This window comes from Cajanus cajan, chromosome 11 (assembly GCF_000230855.2).
Source record: "Cajanus cajan strain Asha chromosome 11, NIPB_CcT2T_4, whole genome shotgun sequence".
NCBI classification, from domain to species: domain Eukaryota; kingdom Viridiplantae; phylum Streptophyta; class Magnoliopsida; order Fabales; family Fabaceae; genus Cajanus; species Cajanus cajan.
The window spans coordinates 27,174,746-27,194,373 of NC_138527.1; the positions used below are offsets into that span (position 1 = coordinate 27,174,746).

Here is a 19,628-nt window from a genome sequence, read left to right on the forward strand (position 1 = left end):
TCTATATTTTCGTTTTTACATGTTTTTTTTTATAATGACTGAGGTATTTGATCCATTTGGATAGCTAAGATATATTCGATCTTGTATGATTGGTGTGCTTCTAAAAATAATAATATAATTTTATTGATTTTGTCTCTTATCCATAATTATTTATATAACTAGTTTTCAACATATATTGTTTTAGTAATTCAAATGGGAGATTCACAAGGAAATAATAAAGAAAAAGGAAAAGAGAAAGAAAACTATGAAGCTTGGACTAAGGAGGATTCCGATGAATTGTTACAATTGACAGTGAATGCTATAAAAAGATGATAGGATATTATGGAGAATTATTATTACTATTTATCTAGACATTATTTTTTTTATTTTATTATTTTTGTCTTTGAGACTTTTTAAAATTTGAATGTTTGAATTTTTTTTAAAAATCTTATCAAATGTCAAAACTCCACAAAATCCCACAGAATCTATTAAAATCCTGATTTAAAAGTCTTGTAAAATCCACTAAAATCCTGATTTTAAGTCTTGTAGAATCCTGCAAAATCTTAAAAGTTATGAAAATCTTGCAAAGTCTTTTAAAATCTACAAGATTTTTTTAAACTAAAAAAATCCTTTAAAATCCTAATCCAATACACCCCCCTTAGTTATTATAGAACACACCATTGTACCAACAAGTCTAATTAACAAATATGCAACTTAAATTATTTTTATATTTAAATTACATATTTAAAATATAATACATATACACATTATTTTGTGACATCAAAATTACAAGTATGTTATATATATATATATATGTATATTATTTATATTTTTAATTTGTATTAATTTATACAATTCAACATGCAACTTTTTCATGTACTTTTTTATATAAATTAAAAATAAAAATAATTTTAAATAAGATAAAAATTAAAATTTGAGATACAATATCAATTTATTAAAATTTATAAATATAAAATATATGCAACAAAAATATTTTTTTCAAAAAAATTAATAAAAATTAAATTTTGTAATTCGATTAGTGACCATGGATTCAAACTCTGACTTAAATACAGAGTACTTTAACCAATTTAATAATCGATCTGATTTTTAAAACTATGTATAATATACATGATTTCCATTAAAAATTGCTATAATAGAATAATATTAAAATTTATAATAAATATTCTTGTATGCTATATTTATTAATTATATTAATATCAATTAAAAAATTTCCATTAAAAATCTATAATAGATTTTATTTATCATGTTATATAATAGATTTTACAATAAAGATATTAAAATAAACAATTATCACATCGATCAAATATTTTTATTCGATAATAAAATTAAATTAAAATTACAATTATTATTCTTTCTTCAAAAATTATTATACACATAAATTTATAACAAAATTCGAATATTATAATATGTTTATGATAAAGATATTAAAATAAACAAACAGATGTTAAAAGTTTTTTTAAAAAAAAAATCCCAATACGTCGTCGTTGGAATTAGGGTTGTGCATACACTCACTTGCCTCCTCCGACTGTCCCTTTCCGTGAGAACCGTCACTCCGCTCCGCTGCAACGGCCAAGCACGACGGCCCTTGGAGCCTACAGGTCTGCCATAAACTATCTATCTCTTCGAACCAAAATTCAAGAACAAAAGCGATACACCGCATGATTCGCATCGTTTTCCATTGTATTGTATCGAATCGCATGATTGCAAATATAACTGATAATTCATTGTTTTCCTAGGACTCTCATCATATATGGAAAACTCACGCCAGGAAAAAGTTCAAAAATTTGAAGAATTTGTTGACAAACGCTTGAAACCTGATCTTCTTCATGCTATTTCTCAGCGGTATAATCTTTGCTCCTCTGCATTATGTTGTATTCAGTGTTGTTTTTCTACTACATATGGTACGATACTTGCTTCATTCTGCAGCATGTTTTTAGGTTTTCTGAGCTCTCAAATTTATATATTGCAAATTGTGGAACTATGGTTCGCACTATTTACTCATTTTCTCATCTCTTTATTGCAGGGACAAGGTATTTGAACAACAGAAAATTTTGTATCCTTTTTCACTTTTGTGTACCGGTACCAGCATAAGACTGTAATGTCAACACTACAAATTTTTGTATCATTTATTTCTCAGAAATTCTGCAGTAACATTGAAAGTTCAAATCATGTAAATCATACTTATAACCTGAATTGGAGGCCAGTTTGTATCTAATCATGTAAATCATACTTGTGACTAATGGCAGACTAACACCTAAAACTAATTTTGTATAGTGTTAGATTTTTTTTGTTACCCATATTCAATCCATGTGAAACTTAGTATTTACTAACAGTCCACGAATTCAATGTTGCACATGCACACAGTAAAGGACTATTGTTATGTTTGAATTCACTTGACTTGATTATTCAGTGCTGATTTGCGAAGAAACATTGAAAACCTAGAGAAGAATAGTGTAACCAGTCTACGAACTTTGGTCAATCTTGGGTCTGAAGTATACCTGCAGGCAGAAGTGTAAGTCATCAGCATTTTAGCTTTGGTGACTAATAGCATTGATTCTTTATTTAAATTTCATATGTTCTTGATTTTTGTAAAGCACACTTGTATCTTATCACCAAGCCATATGAATCAAGATCGCACATGTTTTTCTTTTGTATATAAAGGCATCAGTCATCATCATATTATCAAACATTGAGATTTGTGTTATATGGACCAACTTGCATCTAGACACTCGCTACTGCCTCCCCCTCCTCCTCTAGGGTACAATCAATGCATGGAGATTTCAACCTAGTGCAAACCCTCATTACTTGCACAGTGCTAGTTTTTTTCATCTGCACATTATAATTTGTGAATCTTTTTGCTTTGCCTTCAGTCTAATGAAATTCACATCTCTTATATTAAAACTTTACAGGGAAAATACGCAACACATATTTGTAGATGTGGGATTTGGATTCCATGTGGAGTTTACTTGGTCTGAAGCTTTGAACTACATAGAGAAAAGGGAAGAAAAGATAGCCAGGTTTAAGTTTTTGAATTGACATAATTTACCTAACCTAGTTGAAACTTGAAAATGCACCTGTTTATTATGGCTTTCCAAGCTTTTCTTTTCCCCCCTCAATGTTAAGCAACAATATAGCATACTTAAGTGGAGCTGTTTAAATGATGTTGAAATTGACTTTAGTAAAATTATGGTCCAAGATCCTCATGTTTTCTGTCTTAGGCATATTCTATATCAATATTCTCCATTAGTTTGGTTTGTCTGTCAAATTGTAATTTGCAAAACTGAATTGAAGCAGGTTTTCTTTAGTTTTTTTCCTTTGTCTTGGAAATAGTAAATGATCATATTCTATACTTATGTGGGATTATCTCCGTCATACCTTGCATGTTTTGGATGTGGATAGGCTGGAAACTGGTGGTTGATGAATGTGGGTTAGTAAACTTCAGGTTGGCTTGTTAATTGTAACACATTACAAGTTTCATGTACATAGAAAGAGCAGATAGTTTGGAAGGCTTGCTAACAAATTACAAAAATTCCGTGCTTAAGCATTTTGGGTACTATAGTGTTAGTCCATCAATTCCAAGTGCTAGGACATTAGCTATTTGGTTTGTTGTTCCATTACATGAGATTAGATGTTAAGATACAGCTACAGAAGTTTAGTCAAACATCATTTTGGAAACAATTAATAGATCCTTGTTTAAATTTAATGTATTTAGCCCTGGAATTGTGATAAGGTTTTGGATTTTCTGTTATATGTTATCTTTTGGTAATTATTCTGGCCATTGTGAAACAAAATTATCTTCATCCTTTCCTTCTTTTTCCATGTCTAAACATGATTAGTTAATTTTCTTTTTCTTTATTTCCTTTTCCTTTGTAAGGTTGAAACTTGAATTTTATGTTGCATTTTCAAACTTATGGCATGTCGTATGTTGCAGGCAGATAGAGGACTACACCCAGTTAATTGCATCAATTAAAGCCCAAATTAAGCTTGTATGTATAATTTACTATGTTTTCATCAACTCACTGATTTCTTAATCCCTTTGCTTGTAATTATTCTTGTGTAAGGGGTGGTACTTGGTCAAGATACTACTTGTCAGAGCTTTCAATATTAGCCAGCATGCCTCACCCAGCCTTAGACCACATGAGATGGGAAAAAAACTTATAGCCGAAAAGCCCACTAAGTGCCTAATGCCCATACGGCCGAAAAGCCTACAGGGCATGTGGGTTATACCAATTCATGGGGCAGCTCACTAAGATAAAAAATAGTCTACCTCTTACTGGGTTTGTCCTGGTATTAACTTGTGTACATGCACCTATGCTTACCAATAGAAACAACAATGGACATTAAAATGTACTCTACATTACCAAATACATTAATTGGAACAGAATGCGGTCTATATGACCCGTTGTAATGCCTACATTACTACCACACCATATTCAACTCCAATGGCACATGCAATTAGCAATACTAATTACAAAACAGTAAAAAAAAACAAGGATTTTCTAATATTCTCCTTACAAATAAGGTGTATCCATGCACCTTTTTTTTTTTTTTTTTTTTAAATTTTGTTGTTGTTGTCATTTTGTTGTTTAATTATTTTTCATTTGCCTCCATGCATTAGTTTCTTATGAGTTTTTCCCCCACGCTTATTTTTCCTTGTATTTTATGCAAATTTGAAAGATTGAATGCATGTTGATGGAAATTTTTTTTAGTGAGATATCATACATGACATTTTTTTTATGAGGGGAGGTAATCTTGACAAATATTTGAAGGGGTAGTGTGTAGTGTGTCCATGGCTTTTGGAGCTATTACTGACTGACTCGTGTTTGATGCTTATTTTTTAAATTTTTGCTATTGAAATTTGAAAATTCGGATCCATCTACTTCTCAAGATAAAATGGGAGAAATGGTCTAGATGCCTTAGGAAGAATATAGAAAGCAATTACAAAGCACTAAATGCTTCTGATTCTTAATCATCCAATGAATCAAATATATTAGTGGATAAGGAAGTATGGTACAGGCCTGAGAAAATGAAATATATGCAATGTCTATTTTTTTGTACTGGCTTACTTTCTTTTTTGTTTCATTTAGATCAATATTTTTATACTAGATCAGTCACTGAATAGGTAAATCTGTAAAGTGTAAAGGCACAAGTTTATGGTTCATTGAGTTAACCGGTAATAATGAAATATAAATTTTAATATTATATAATTATATAATATCTTAAATAATAAATTCATAAGAAATTAAGTATAAACTTAAGTGGTTTTGCTGACATGCCTTACAAGATAGAAATTCATAATAAATAGATAAGTAATAGAAATCGATATTTAGATATCGAGTTTAGATGGCACATGTTTGATTCCTTTTAGCAAAGTCTTAGGTTCAAGCTTTATGTGGAAAAGATACCTAGCTTGGATAGTTAGTTCCACCATTTTGTGTATATTCGACGAGAATAGAATTATCTTGTGAAGAATACTTTCTTTCCAATATTTATTAAAAAATGATTTAGAAAAAATCTTCAGAAAAAATATTTTTAGAAAAAAAAAAACAGTTTATATTATTTTCTGGGACAGGTTCTTGATTTGGACAGATTTTGGCTGGTTTTGACCTTTCTTTTGTTCTATTAGTTTCATGGATTGATTGGACTCTGACTTGACGGGTTCTTGGGTGAAGCATCTGGTCTTGTCCAATTTTCGATTCAATGGCTTACATTATTCATATATTGCAGGAGTCTAAAATGTTTCAGGGTGAAACTAAATCATTATTCAGAAGATTGAAATAGATCTTTGTTTGGATGAACTTGGTCTTGATTTTGAATACCGAGAATTTTGTTTCGTTTAATTATTGCAACTAATAAAAAAAGATTTTCTGCACTCTGAAGCAAAAGATATGACAAATATTTCAATTACTGAAAAAAAAATATCACTTCTAGTATTGATGAGCATGTTATTATCAAACACAAGTTTTGCTATTCTAGAAAATGTTCAAAGGTTTGAGTTGCACTAGGAATTACTTGCATGGTTTTGTATTGAATCCCAGTGATAATGTGTTGTGCATTGTGCTGAATTTTTTTTAATTACCATTTGTGCAGTCTTGCTTCACTCTGTTGGGATTAATTGTCGAATAATGTTATAATTAGTTGTAAATTCTAGACAAAGGTTTGCAACCTTCCAGCCACAGGACATCAACAGTACTGTTTAACATGCATGAAGATAAAATTGAAGACTAACTAGGAATTATTATTTTGTTTTATTGCATTTTTATTATTGGACGTGGAAATGCTGAATTAGTTATTTGGATATTAAGATGAGGAATATAGATTGCGTTCATTCCAATTAATGTGTTAAAACTACATTATAATGTCCATAGTTATTGGTAATTAGTATGAATAGCATAGTTGTTTTAGGCTTATTGTTAATGCATAGGTTTAGCCCATTTAAGAAGTGAACTAATTTTTAATAGTATGGCCTTAGTCTACATAGGCTTATGCTTTTAGGAAAATTGCAATTTATTTCAATCCAAATAACAATTATTTTGCCTTGGAGTTCCAAGAAATTTAAACTGTTACAATGCAGGTTTGTGAAGGGATTCGAGAATTACTTCAACTTCCAGCTGAGAGATCTTTACCAGAACGGATATTTTGATATTTACTGAAATATGTTCCAAGTTGCTCACATCTTCAACTTCAAGCTGAGAGATCCTTACCATGATGGATATTTTGATATTTATTAAATATATATCAAGTTGCTCATACTTTGGTCACCATGATCTAAAGAAGAAATCCATGTGAAACCGAACAGAGATTGATGTTACATCTCTTTCTCGGACATTGTACCAAAGTACATGAAGATACATGAAATGCTATTATGTTATCTTATTACCTTTTTTTTTTTTTTTTTTTCCTTTCTAAATATGATGACCTGTGTTGTTATGGTGCCATTGTGATGTCTCAGTCTTCATGCAATATTTTAAGACGAGGTTTGTTTTTGTTAGTCATTAGGTTTAAACACGATTGTTAGGACACTTTGGCAATATCATCAGACTTTTGAGTTTATGGGAAATCAATTATCTGTAAAGTGGGCTCGTTTAGTTTTACATTCAAACAGATTTAGTCTTTGGTTTCCTGTTGAAAAACAAAATCCAAAATCACATTGAACAGAAAAAGACAAATTTTTTTTACTTCTTAACTTTTTTTTTTATTTTTATTTACATTAATACAATTGGTTCTTAAACACACTATTAGTAATTAAATTAAAAAAAAAAAAGAAGAAGAAGAAGAAAGAAACAGTTAATTTAACTGTGGTTAGTAATATAGAATTGCAATCAATCTGCTAAATGAAAGGGAGAGAAATGAATTAAAATTATTCATATGCAGAGTCACAAATCTGATTGTAACTTTTTGAAATAAGCAGTACAATCCAACAAAGATACCCGTGTCACCTCATGGTTAATGTATGCTGGAACTTTAATAATTCAAAGATTTAAAACTGTGTTCCAACAAGAGCCAATCCCATTTTAGTACCATCACATGTTTGTAGTAAAATCTTCGACAAGCTTTTGTATTCTTTCATTGAATTATCTATTCAGCCATACAGCTTCAATACGTACTGAATTATTATATCTGTTGCAAGGTTGGAATCACAGATCCAGCTTAAAGTAACATGGAAGAAACCGGTTAATAGGCTTGTAAGAAAGAACGGTGTGATAAGATGGAATTGATGGGACCTATAACATAAATCCATAATACAGTACAGCAAGCAAATGCAACGTCATATCTTGATTGGTTTTGCATTTGGTTGATGCGATTATGATTGATGATTTATCATGAGGCTGTTACTGCTTTTATGGGGTGGTGTGTTGTGATGTGGATTGCATCTGATAATATCTGTTCTGATTTAACGGAAGCATCAACTTAGGTTCCATCACCGACAACGGACACATCCCTCTCATCTCGCATACATCCAACACCTTCTCACTTTTCTTTATTCCTCAGGTAAGGTTTCACTCACACTTTGTTCTGTTCTTTGTTTTTCCTACTTTCCAAGTCTTGTGAACTAGGTTGAAATGTTTTTAATTTTTTAATAATAAAATCGTTACTTGAACTGTGAAGGGTAATGGTAAAAAAAGAAAGACTGAAAAATACAATACATGATGTGACAAGAAAAACAAAATAGTCATATAAAAAAGACAGATGAAAAGATGGCTAAAAAATCAAGTATATTAACACTAATCCTATTGTGATATCTTTTGTATATTTTCTTCTTATAAAAAGTAGAGAGTCTTGAAGAGAACAAAATTATCTTTTGTTTATACATTTGATTTGATTTAAAGCTTGTTTTAAAATATGGCTTAAATTCTGAACTCTTTTTTGTCAATTTTTTTTCTTCATATTTATGTTTCTTTTGAAGTCTCTTTGTGCTTTTTTAAATGAGAATTGCTTACATTTTGATGTGTGGTGAAGTTCAATGGCTCTGAATTATGTGTCACTGATATATTATAAGGATTTTTTTTGTTGGAATAACAAAAACTCACAAGTAAACATATGAACTTGCAATGTAAGACTTAGACACTCTCATGAAGCTTGGTACATGTAGCTAAGAAAACTATACATAAATCCATACATTGTGAGTGATTTAATTGTAACATAAATTATTATATTAATTTGATTTTAATTTTTAGTTTAAAAGTTTCTTTTTTGATAGCTAAATTAGAATTGTATCTAAAGTGATTATTGTTTTCATTTTTATCGTAATAAAACTAGAAGTGCATCTTAACAACTATTTGTAAAACTAGCTTAATTATGAATTACACCCTTTGTTCTCTTGTATAAGAATTTTTTTTTCATGCATATTTAGAAATCAATTAATTATATTAAATTTTAATAATTTTATAATGTTTTTCTTAATTTTTTCTTGTTATAAATGCTTAAAAAAAGTGGTGCAACCGAAGAGTCAAATATTAAATAAAAGATATTTAAAAATTAATATTATCAAATATAGTAAAAATAGTTAAAATTTGTTTATATTTAATAAAAAATATAATTTTTTTATAAAAGTTTTAAAACTTCTATTTTTTCATCATTTTCCTTTTAAGATGTTTGTTTTGTTTATTTTTTTCTTTATCTTTTAATTTTTTTTTGTAATAATCAAACTAAAAGTGCTTTAAAAGTGATATGGATAACCTTTTAAGACTTTTGAAATAACTAAATTAAAATGATTTATGTGGTTCTCGCTAACCTCTAATTATTTTTCTTTTTAAATTTTAATTTAAAACTTTTTGATAGTGATCAAATAAAAAGTGCACTGAAAGTGATTGTAAAGAGTCAAATCCTAACCTTTTGTAGTTTTCATAATAATCAAGTGTATCTAAAGCGACTATTACTTAATTATTATTATTATTATTATTATTATTATTATTATAAAAAGAAATTTAAAAATAAATAAATTTAAATATATATTTAATCTTTAAAAAATGAATGCATTTTGATTTGAGTTTTATGAAAAAAATTATTTTTTATCCATTTAAAATTTAGAATTACTGATTTTAGTTTCTAACAAAAAAAAAACAAATTTTAATTTTGGTCCTTATAATTTATTTATTTATTTTAATTTTCATCATTCTAAAATCTGAAGTCACTAGTTGTAGTCTCTAAGGTTTATTTTATGTAAGGTTTATTTTATGATAGATAAATCACATTTGTTTGAAATTTTTATAAAATTTGTAGAGATGCAACTTACTAACATGATTGCAAATATAGTTTTGTGTGTGACTAAGAATGATCACTTGACCATATATAAGATAAACACAAAAGTAATTAGCAAGATCACAAAATACTAGAGATTAAAAATAAAAATTTTAATTTTAGAGGGATAAAAAATAAAAATAAAAATTATAGAGATCAAAATAAAAAATAATTTATCTTACAAAGACTAAAAACATATTTAAGTAAAAATAATAATATTGAATGAAACATTTCTAATAAATTGAAAAAAAATTAAATAAAAATACTAATAAAATATACAAAATATGAACAAAATAATCTCAAGATAATAATATGTTATGAACGTTTCACACCAACAATGGCCCATGCTTATTTGATGGGAGCCTTAATGAGGTAAAAAAAAATAAAAATTACTATAGCCTAATGTTTTTTTTTTTCTTAAACCCTTAAAAAACTTACTATAAGTTTAATGTTTCCACTAAATTCATTTTGGAGGAATTTTGTTTTTTAATCTTTTGAAGGCTTGAAGTTTTCTCCTTATAAAAAAAGAAGGATGAGATGCATGAATTTATTATGGGCAACATGAGACTTCTTAGTTAAAAAGAAATCAATGTGTGACTTGAACATTTTTCATTATTAAATTACCTACTTTGAAATTGATTTTTATTAAATAATGATGGATTTTGGCTTCCATTCCAAAGACAACAATTATAGATCTTTTACTAAGCTTTCTAATAATGCAAAGAACACTTCAAATAAATAACTATAACTAAGATATGATATTATAAATACATAATAATTTATTTATTTATACATTTCTTAACATTTATTATATATATATATATATTTTAGTGATGATCAAAAATAAAATTATGAAAACTTAAATTCAAAGTGAATAATATATAACTATGATAAAGATATATATAAAACATTCCACTAAAAACAACAAAATATAAAAAATATTCTATATATAAATACATCCTTATCAAATAACTACAAAATATAATCTTAACATATGTTAAAACTAAATATCTCATTGATATTATTTTTAAAATAATTTTCTAAATTTAATAATTTTAATTATATCTATAAATAAATAATAGTATACCAAATCTTTATAATATCACTATTGATGTATTTTAATTAAATTTAGTATATCTTTATAATGGTGTTATTTTCAATTAAAATTTAATTTTAAAGTCTAGAAATAAAGTTATGGGTGAGTTTGATTTGATTTTTGTGTGTAGATGAATCCGTGAATATAGTGTTGAAGAAGATATAGGAGAAAAAACAAAGGGGTAGCATAATTAAAGAATCTATGCCGTACGTGGGTGGGACCCTATAATGGTATATGTGATAGGATCTTAGTAAGGGCAGAGGACAGTATGAGTGCCACAATATTCATTTATCACTCTTTCTGTCTCTTCCCTTCCCATGGACATACGTGCAATCCTGAAAAGTATCTGACCCACCATGCAACCAACTATTGCTCACTTCATACATACAACCCTAAGCACAGCACATATATATATATATATATATATATATATTATGGAATCAACTTTAATCAATATATATATAGATTAAAGTGTCATAAAAAGAAAAATAGTAGAAAAATGTTTTCAAACTAGCATGGTCTTAATTAATTTTGTAAGTTGAATGTCATTAATTTTTGTTTGTAAATTGAAAATCTCAATTATTTATAACATAAAAATTATAGTAGGGGTTAGTGATTCCAAATTACGTAATTATTTATCTTAAAAGTGAAATAAAAGAGGAGATAAAGAATGGTCTCCCTTCTTATACATTTAAAAATAAATAAGAGTCTTATTTTCATCATAGTTATAAAAAATAAATTAATTATCTTTTATATTCTTAATTTATTAACGTATTTTCTACTCATTTTATAAGAAAGGAAAAACATTTATTATACAATTAATAATATAGAAGTCAAACTCATTTTTTGAAAAAATTATTCCTTCACTATTGATTAGAATCATTAAATATAACTAGTACCTATACTTTTAAATGTATTTTATAAGTAGGGTCATTACACTTAACTATTATCTATACTATTTAATTCTAAGAGTATCTTGTATTAATTTATCTTTGATGAATTAAATATTTATTTCTTATATACATGAAGAGTAATAGTATCTCACATATGATGAGTTTAATTAGTTGTTTTATACTATTATAATTTAGTTAATATAATATTTTAGTTATTTAATATAAAAGTCAATAAAATTATCATACATTATTACATTATTTGTAATTGAATCACAATATAAAACAATTTTTTATATATATAACCTATCTTCTCATATTAAATACAAGATAAAACATAAATATTACAAGATAAAACATAGATATTGTTCATTATGTGTTATTTGTACCGATACCTAGTTAGACTTGAAGTTCCAATTTTTTTTAACTCAATAAAAATTTACATTTCTAAGATAACTTTAATTGCAGTAGAAAAAAACAGTACAAAGAAGACCTAATAATTGTACACGAGTGCTCTGCTTATACATATTATATTATATTATATATAGTCTTAAAGGGACAAAAGAGGAACTTCAAAGAACTCACTTTACTTCCTTTCAAACCCCTTCTTTTCTTGGCTCTTGTTTTGTTTCTTCATCTCTCTCTCTCTCATCTCAAATAATACAATTGGTTTGGCATTTGCCGTGCAATGTAATTCTGTAACTGAGCTTCTGTACCATTCCTGTGGGTCCAATAACAGTCTTTTACACCTTTGATTTTTAGCAAACCCATCAACTTTCTTGTCTTTTGCTTTCAAATTTGGATTCTTTACTCTGCCACATACACTTTCATGCTTGCATTGCATGCCAAAAATAAAGGCTCTTCATTTTTTTAGTGTATATTTAGTTTATATTTTTAATGTGATTTATCACGTTTACATGAAGCTATCAGTTATAATTTTTACTTTTTACGTTTTAAATGTGATTCTTGTTTTGAATTATGTTTTGGACGACGCACTTAATCTATGCCACTTTTTATATCTACATTTACAACCTTGTTTAATTACATGCATGAAAATGTACAAAAGAAATGAGATGTGGAAACATATCTAGTTTCCCTTTGACTTGTCTTCATTTTCTCTGTGTGCTTATAGATGAAGTCATCTTTTTCTTTTTTTATTATACTAGTTTTTTGTAGCACGAGTAGTTCACGTTAGGGTAACAAGTTAAAGCTGCATGCACAGATTGTATGCACAACTACCTATACCTGAAAAAATTGAAGATTATATAGATTTGTATGAGGAACTGACAACTACTTTGTCCTTGGTTGAAGCTATCTTTTGCCTCTGCCAAATCAATTGTTTATTATTCACATGTGAATTTGTTAACATTCATCTTTTTTTTTTTTTTTTTTGACAAGTGTTAGCATTTATCTAAAGCATATATAAAATAGAACATTGGAAGGATAAATCGCTTGGGAACCCATGCATGGTAAAATTTGAAGTTTTTTTACATGTTAATTTGTTTAGTAGCAAACATTGAGAACAATAAAATAGTATATAGAATCCAAGGGCTATTGTAACTGAATTCAACTTAAAACCTTCAGAAGTAATTCAGCTTTAACAAAAATTATAAAATTATTCCGATACTCTTATGAATGTCACAGTTAAAATATAAAAGAAATATACAGTTAGAAATGCATGCTAATTAGCCAGCATCTTGGCCTTTAAAATGGAGAACTTTTTGGTTTGATAATTATAAAGCAAAGATTGCATGTTTCCAATTTTTTATGCTCCACTAATATTTTTCCTTCACATGCTATATCTACTGATTACATGTGATTTAAATAAACTATCTAGAAATTAAATGGCATTGGCAGAAGAGTTGTCGCTAGCAGTAGAACATGAGCTTCTTGATGTTTTCACTAAGTTTAGGAAGTGGTGCTGTCTTTGGAGGAGCAGCTCTGGATAAAGTAGATGTACTTCTGAACAAACCTAATGACTCTGATCTCTCAAGGTAGAGTCTGCCTCTATAAGCAGCTAAATGTGCATAATATGCAGGAGGAACCAAAGAAATTGGCTTGGTACACCTAACAAAAGTGTAGCATAAATTGTAAACCAATTTCTGAAGTTCATCAGAAGTAAACTGGTTTTCATCCCACAAGACATGGTAGTGAGTTGGCCTACTAGTTCCTTTCACACCCCAATGGCTACAGAGATAGAAATCAAATTCCTTTGGATGAGTGATCACAGAATCAACCACAGTCCCTGGAGGAATGTTTTCATATAGAAAATGGTTTTGGTTTTGAGTTGAAGACCGGTCAGTTTCGAAGGGAAACAGCCTCGTGTGATGCCTCTTTTGCACAACTGCAAAAGTAATGAAAGGCTTATAATCAGGAAACTTTGAACATGCACACCTGATGGATTGTAGCTCCTCTTGAAGCACTTTGTAAAACTGAGTTTCACTAACCCCATCTCTGAAGAAAATGATTCTGTTGGGGAGTTTCTCTACCTCTTGGTAAAAATCATCAAGCAATTCCCCCACCATTGCACCAAGATCCTGGATGATTTCTTGCCTATGTGTTTGAGACCTTATTCTTGAAATGTACTTGTTTGCTGTTGGCCAATTCATGCTACCAACCACAGCAGCAACAGATGGACTGAAATCATCAAGAGGGTGAGGATGTGTCACATCTGCACCCATGAATATCACCGGCTCATCGATATGAAAGAGGCGTGGTATTTGCGAAGGCAGTGAGTTGTACAAGGCAACAGTGCATCCACCAACTTTGGCATTGATTTTGAGGGCCAAATTAGCCAAAAATTGTGAACTCAACTTGCTGAGATTGGGGTACAGGCAGCATTGGCTTACAACACCAACACTTGTCTCAGCAATTCGTTTTAAGTCTGCATACCCTTTGTGTTTTCTCTCCATTATGCAAATAAGAAGCTGGAGATTGTTTGAGGCAGTCCTCTGTATTCTCTTGAGCTTGGATTCCAAAAGGGTGACATTGTTAAGAATCTGGCTTGACTCAAACTGGGGGCTAATAATTGTGTTCTTGTTGAGAAAAATGCCCAATTGTTCACACCTTTGTGATAACTGGTTTATGAATCTGGGGATATAGGATTTCTGCTCAGGTGTGCCCCCAAAACTAATTAGTGCCCACCTTTCAATTGTAGTTCCTTCAAAGACATGGCCATCAAGAAGGTTCCATTGGCGATCGTGACGCGAAGGAGTCAGGTTTCTCACATGACCTCCATCTCCAAGCTTTAGTTTGGGAGGGTGAAGGATTCTCCCAGTCAACCTTGTCATTTCTCTTGAGACTTGGAGTTTGAATTCTTTTTCCTGGTCACCACTGTCAAAAGGATTACATTCCAAGGCATTATAAACCAACACAAGAAGCAATATGAATATGCAAAAGGAAAAAATCAAACAAAGGATCCATAGAAGTACTAAAGAAGTTAAGAAGAATATGAGTCTGATTGGATACATTCTAGAAGAACTTTTGGAAGCTTCTCTACCGAAAATAAAGAGTATTTTCTAATAAAAGAACTCTTAAAAGTCATTTTAAGCTTATATTCAACATGTTTTGTATATCTATTCAAAAGACAAAGAAATGGAACTACTATAGTGTCATGTAGTTAACTACCTGGTAGGCCCAACAGTTCCTCTCATGACTCCTTCAACAATGGCTTTTCGTTCTCCCGGTCTTTGGCAACCCATCTTGAGTATTTTTGCTGTTTGATCATCAGATAGTTTCCCAAGGAACTTCTGGCCTTCACAGATCACACAAAGCTCCATAGGGAGATAACAAGGCTTACTCCTACTAATTTGCAAGCATGGCAATTTTCTGAATTGTATGTCGTAGTTATAGTGGTCTTTAAAGTAGTTCACCAGCCTCAGATTCTTTCCATCTCTGTCAGCAAACCAAAGGTTCTCAGTAACCTCCTCAGTCAAGCCATGGACACGGTATCGCTGAACAGTTTCCCTATGGCAAACAAAGACCCTGATGTTCTTCAACGCCCTCTCTACTTCCTTCCTCTCTTCACCACTTAATTGAGCGGTCTTCCTGTGAGAAAGGTCTCGAAGAAACTCGAGGCGCTTCTGCAAGTATGGAATCACTCCTATGCTCTCATGGAAAGCAGTTACTGAGAAATCCACATTGAGAGCAAGTCCTTGTTGTGTTGGTCTAAGGCTCTGAAAGAAGCCTCTCAATCCAACAGCTCCTCCACCAATATCTTTGCTTCTTCCCATTGAACTTGAATAGAATGACCTCCCTACAGATATGCACTTCTCAGTTGGACTTTCCCTAAGAACTACATCCAAAGCATGTAGATAATCCTGTGGAAGTGGAATCCAATCATCACCCTCTTTGCTCAAGTAGTTAGTCAACTCCTTCCCATTGATCTTTGACACCAGTTTGATATTTATCCTGAAGAGTTTAAGCTGCTCATGCTTCTCTTTCAAGTCAGACATTTCTCCATAAGGTGGTGTCAACTTGCTACTGGGGATTGGGAGGCTTATGTAGAACTCAAGCTTGTCACTTTGGAATTCAACTGGACTATAAAGATTCTTTCTCCCATCATATGCTGGAATAGCACCTGAGAGTACTGCAGAATTGTTGTTTACCAACTTTTGTTTGATTGCTCTTGCAACATCCTTGGAGGGATGAGGAGTGATTTCAACATTGTAATGATATATCTTCTGTGATGGATCAAACTGTACCAAAAAGTGGTTGGCAAGGAGAGAGATCACAGAACCTTCTTGGCCACCAGAGTCTGGCCTCCTTGCAACAATTACTGCCTGTGGCTTCCTTGCTGGAATCATTTTCTTCCCATCATCTCCTTTAAAGGATGGCTTAGCTTGCTGCTGAAGTTCCTTTTCAGCTGAATCAGTATAAGAAACAAGATTGTTCATCATTTTTCCAATTTACTTTGTTGTTGCCCATGGATTAGTTCAAAGGAACAATAAATGCTTCTATTATTACACAGATAAAAGTTTGGGCCTTTCATTTCCCCTCTCCTTTAAGCTTTTCATCCAAACAATAATTTTTTATCAAGTTCCTTCTCTCCTCTCCGGTTCCTTTCAACTAAACATCATGGTGAACTCAAGTTAAAGGTCCATTTGTTTCCACAAGAAAACACAAAATTTCTAGAGAAATTCAGTAGATAATATTTTCTATAAAAAAATGCTATTATAACAAAATATTCTACTATTTGTTTCATTTATAAAAGTATTTTATGAAAAAATTCCTTTGTTTGGATTATACACAAAATTTATCATGCTCACCCCAATTAAAAGTAACCATTTATAAATTAATCACTACCTATATATTAATTACAATAGCAAAGACCATTTTTTTTGGTAGAAGACAGATGTTATACAAAACACTAAATGCACGTATAGAAACTATTATTTTGAAATTTTCATAATAACACCGACTCTCTAGTAATTCCAGCTACAAAAAAATTATTGGCATGAAACTAAAGTAAAAGTAAATGAAGAATCAAAGGTACCTATCTAACTAGACCTTGACTTTGCTTAGCAAACAATTTTATACCCAACCTAAGTCACTAATAACTAGAACAACCCTTGCATCTTTTTTTTTTTTTTTTTTTTCTGATGTAGCCTGACAAACACACCAGAAAAAAAAAACAGAAAAAGAAAAGGAAAAGGGACCCATAAAATGGGACAGCATAGTGAATAGGAAAATCCACCGTACTTCAGAATATGCTAATATTGGTTTCCAACAACTGGCACCAAGAAAAGGGAAAAGAAGAAAGACTTTCAACATCCCTAGCTCGTAGAGAAAAAAAAAAGATGTCCAGTGATAAAATCCAATCATGAAATACTATGGAGAGAAAGAGTTGAACAATTTGTTTCCTGCAACTGTTTAATAAAAGGGCATACTAGAGTACTACTTTTGACAAAATCAACATTGAAACATAAGACATCAATTGCAGCAAGTGGCACACTGTTCTGATTTTTTTTTCCCCAACAAGACCTTACACTTTCACATTAAAACCACCAAAATAATGCAAAATATGGACCAAACCCTTTGTGATTGTGATTAAACTTTAGAAACATATCAATATATAAATTACAACCCCAAATGAAATGTTTCAAAAAAAACATACACAACATGCAAAAGGAAAAGCCATAAATAGTTTCTTCATGGTATTGCTATGATGAAGTTTTATTTTTAATGTGAAAAGTAAAAGGAAAATTTGTTTTTTTGTTTCAACAAAACCAAACAAGCAGGCCTAAAGAACAAATTTTTGGCTTCTGAATTAACAAAAAGAATGCAAGCAAAAGGGTGAGTTAAGTTTGAAAGGGAAGGAACAATGCTAGTGCTTACCAGGAGCAAGTGGTGGCTGAGAGAGCTTGTAATCTGAGGAGGGGGAGCTATTGAGTTTGCATGGAGGCTTGTGCAAATGAGATTTTGACACGATGGTGTGATTTTGAGGGAAGGGTGGAGTCAAAGGAAGTTGTTGTAGAGGTATAAGAGAAGGTAGAGGAAGAAGAGCTGGATAGTATCTTTGATACTTGTTCTGGTTGTTGCACAAACCAAGCTGAGTTGAGTACTGTAGCAGCTGATTATGGTGCTGAAAGTGATGATGATGATGGTGGTGGTGATGGTGATGATAATGATGATGCTCATGAGAGTTTCCTCCATTCCTGAAGCTCCTTCTTTTGGTAGTGAACTTCTGATTAGCATTAGTGGACTCCTCTGTCTCCTCCATGGTTTGGTTAAGACTCAAGAGAGAGAGAAAAAAAAAAATGTTAGTGCGAGATATGTAGAGAGAGGTTAAGAGAATATAAGATGATGAGGTTGGTTTGGTTTGTTCGGATATTTGTTCTTTCCCTACAAGTTTAAAGATGTGACAAGAGAAACTACATAAACTGTTGTGAGAGAGAGAGAGAGAAGAAGGAAAGTTGAAGGAGGGAAGTAGAAGTTTGGGTTTAAGCCTGTGGAGGCTTTTTTATGGACTGGTCATTGAGATTGGTGTGGTGGCAATGATATTTTAATGGGAAAAAAATGAAGAGTTGCATTAATGAGAGGGTAAAATAGCAGTGAGCAAAGAGGTGTTGTCTTTATGCAGTTTGCAATCTGTCTGTGTAAGTGTATGAAATGTTAGAGGCATTTATACCATCTTACATTACATGCTCCTTGACTCAGTGTCAAACACAAAACACTTTTCCTTTGAATATGCAAAGGGAAGTCAAATTAGGAGGGAAAGACCAAAGGAACCCTCTTTTTTTTTCTTTTTTTTTTCTCTCTCTATATACCTATCTATCTATATATATATATATAGGGATTGGGGTTTTTTAATCTTCCACTTGGGTCAATTTGAGTTCACATTTTGTCTCTCGTATCACTATGGTCTAAAACATCATGATCCCTTTGTTATGTCACTATTGGTGTCTGTTTTGTGCAGGCTTAAACCATTTTCACGCATTGAATTTTCAGCTTCCTCTGCTCTGCTCATTTCGTCATCGCCACATCTTCTTCTGCATTTTAGATAATTGGGACCACTTTTACAAACCCTGAAAGTGAAAAAGGCTAAACATGTTTGCTGTTCTTTTAATGTCACAATAATTTTCTTGATGCTTTCTCATGAAATTGGGAAAAAAAAAAAAGAATTTTTTCTTTTAAAACTGTAAACCAAATTCTAACATGAGTTGCAGAATGTAACTTAAGTATTACATTTGAAGTAATATAAACTGTATTTTAAGTTCGAATGTTATTAGTATAATATTTTGATAATAAAGAGAAATAAAGTATGAAGAGTTCCTCATGGCGGAGATAAGAGAATAGTTATCAGAGAAGACTTATATCTGATTTTTTTATTTTTTTTACATAAACTAATAAAAGAATTAATAAATAAATAAATCAATAGTTGTATTTTTCTACAAATAATG

The 19,628-nt window shown here is 30.5% G+C and overlaps 2 protein-coding genes across 3 annotated transcripts; one reads left to right on the forward strand and one right to left on the reverse strand.

Annotated features, from left to right (window-relative positions):
* Nucleotides 1-1,443: 1,443 nt before the first annotated feature.
* Nucleotides 1,444-6,938, forward strand: LOC109801708 (Prefoldin chaperone subunit family protein). 2 transcript variants are annotated; one of them, XM_020362814.3, is made up of 7 exons: nucleotides 1,444-1,598; nucleotides 1,737-1,842; nucleotides 2,024-2,053; nucleotides 2,411-2,512; nucleotides 2,910-3,017; nucleotides 3,932-3,986; nucleotides 6,575-6,938. In XM_020362814.3, exons 2-7 carry the CDS (start codon nucleotides 1,751-1,753, stop codon nucleotides 6,641-6,643), a joined length of 456 nt encoding a protein of 151 aa, XP_020218403.1. In that variant the 5' UTR covers nucleotides 1,444-1,598; nucleotides 1,737-1,750; the 3' UTR covers nucleotides 6,644-6,938. The 2 variants fall into 2 exon arrangements, with proteins under 2 accessions (XP_020218403.1, XP_029128057.1); XM_029272224.2 differs by lacking the exon at nucleotides 3,932-3,986.
* A 6,360-nt stretch (nucleotides 6,939-13,298) lies between these two features.
* On the reverse strand, nucleotides 13,299-18,892 carry AGO7 (Argonaute family protein). Its single transcript, XM_083066420.1, has 3 exons — nucleotides 18,064-18,892; nucleotides 15,355-16,591; nucleotides 13,299-15,060 (listed from the first exon to the last, which is right to left on the reverse strand). The coding sequence occupies exons 1-3, from the start codon at nucleotides 18,446-18,448 to the stop codon at nucleotides 13,596-13,598; spliced, it is 3,087 nt and encodes a 1,028-aa protein (XP_082922546.1). The 5' UTR covers nucleotides 18,449-18,892; the 3' UTR covers nucleotides 13,299-13,595.
* Nucleotides 18,893-19,628: the final 736 nt, after the last annotated feature.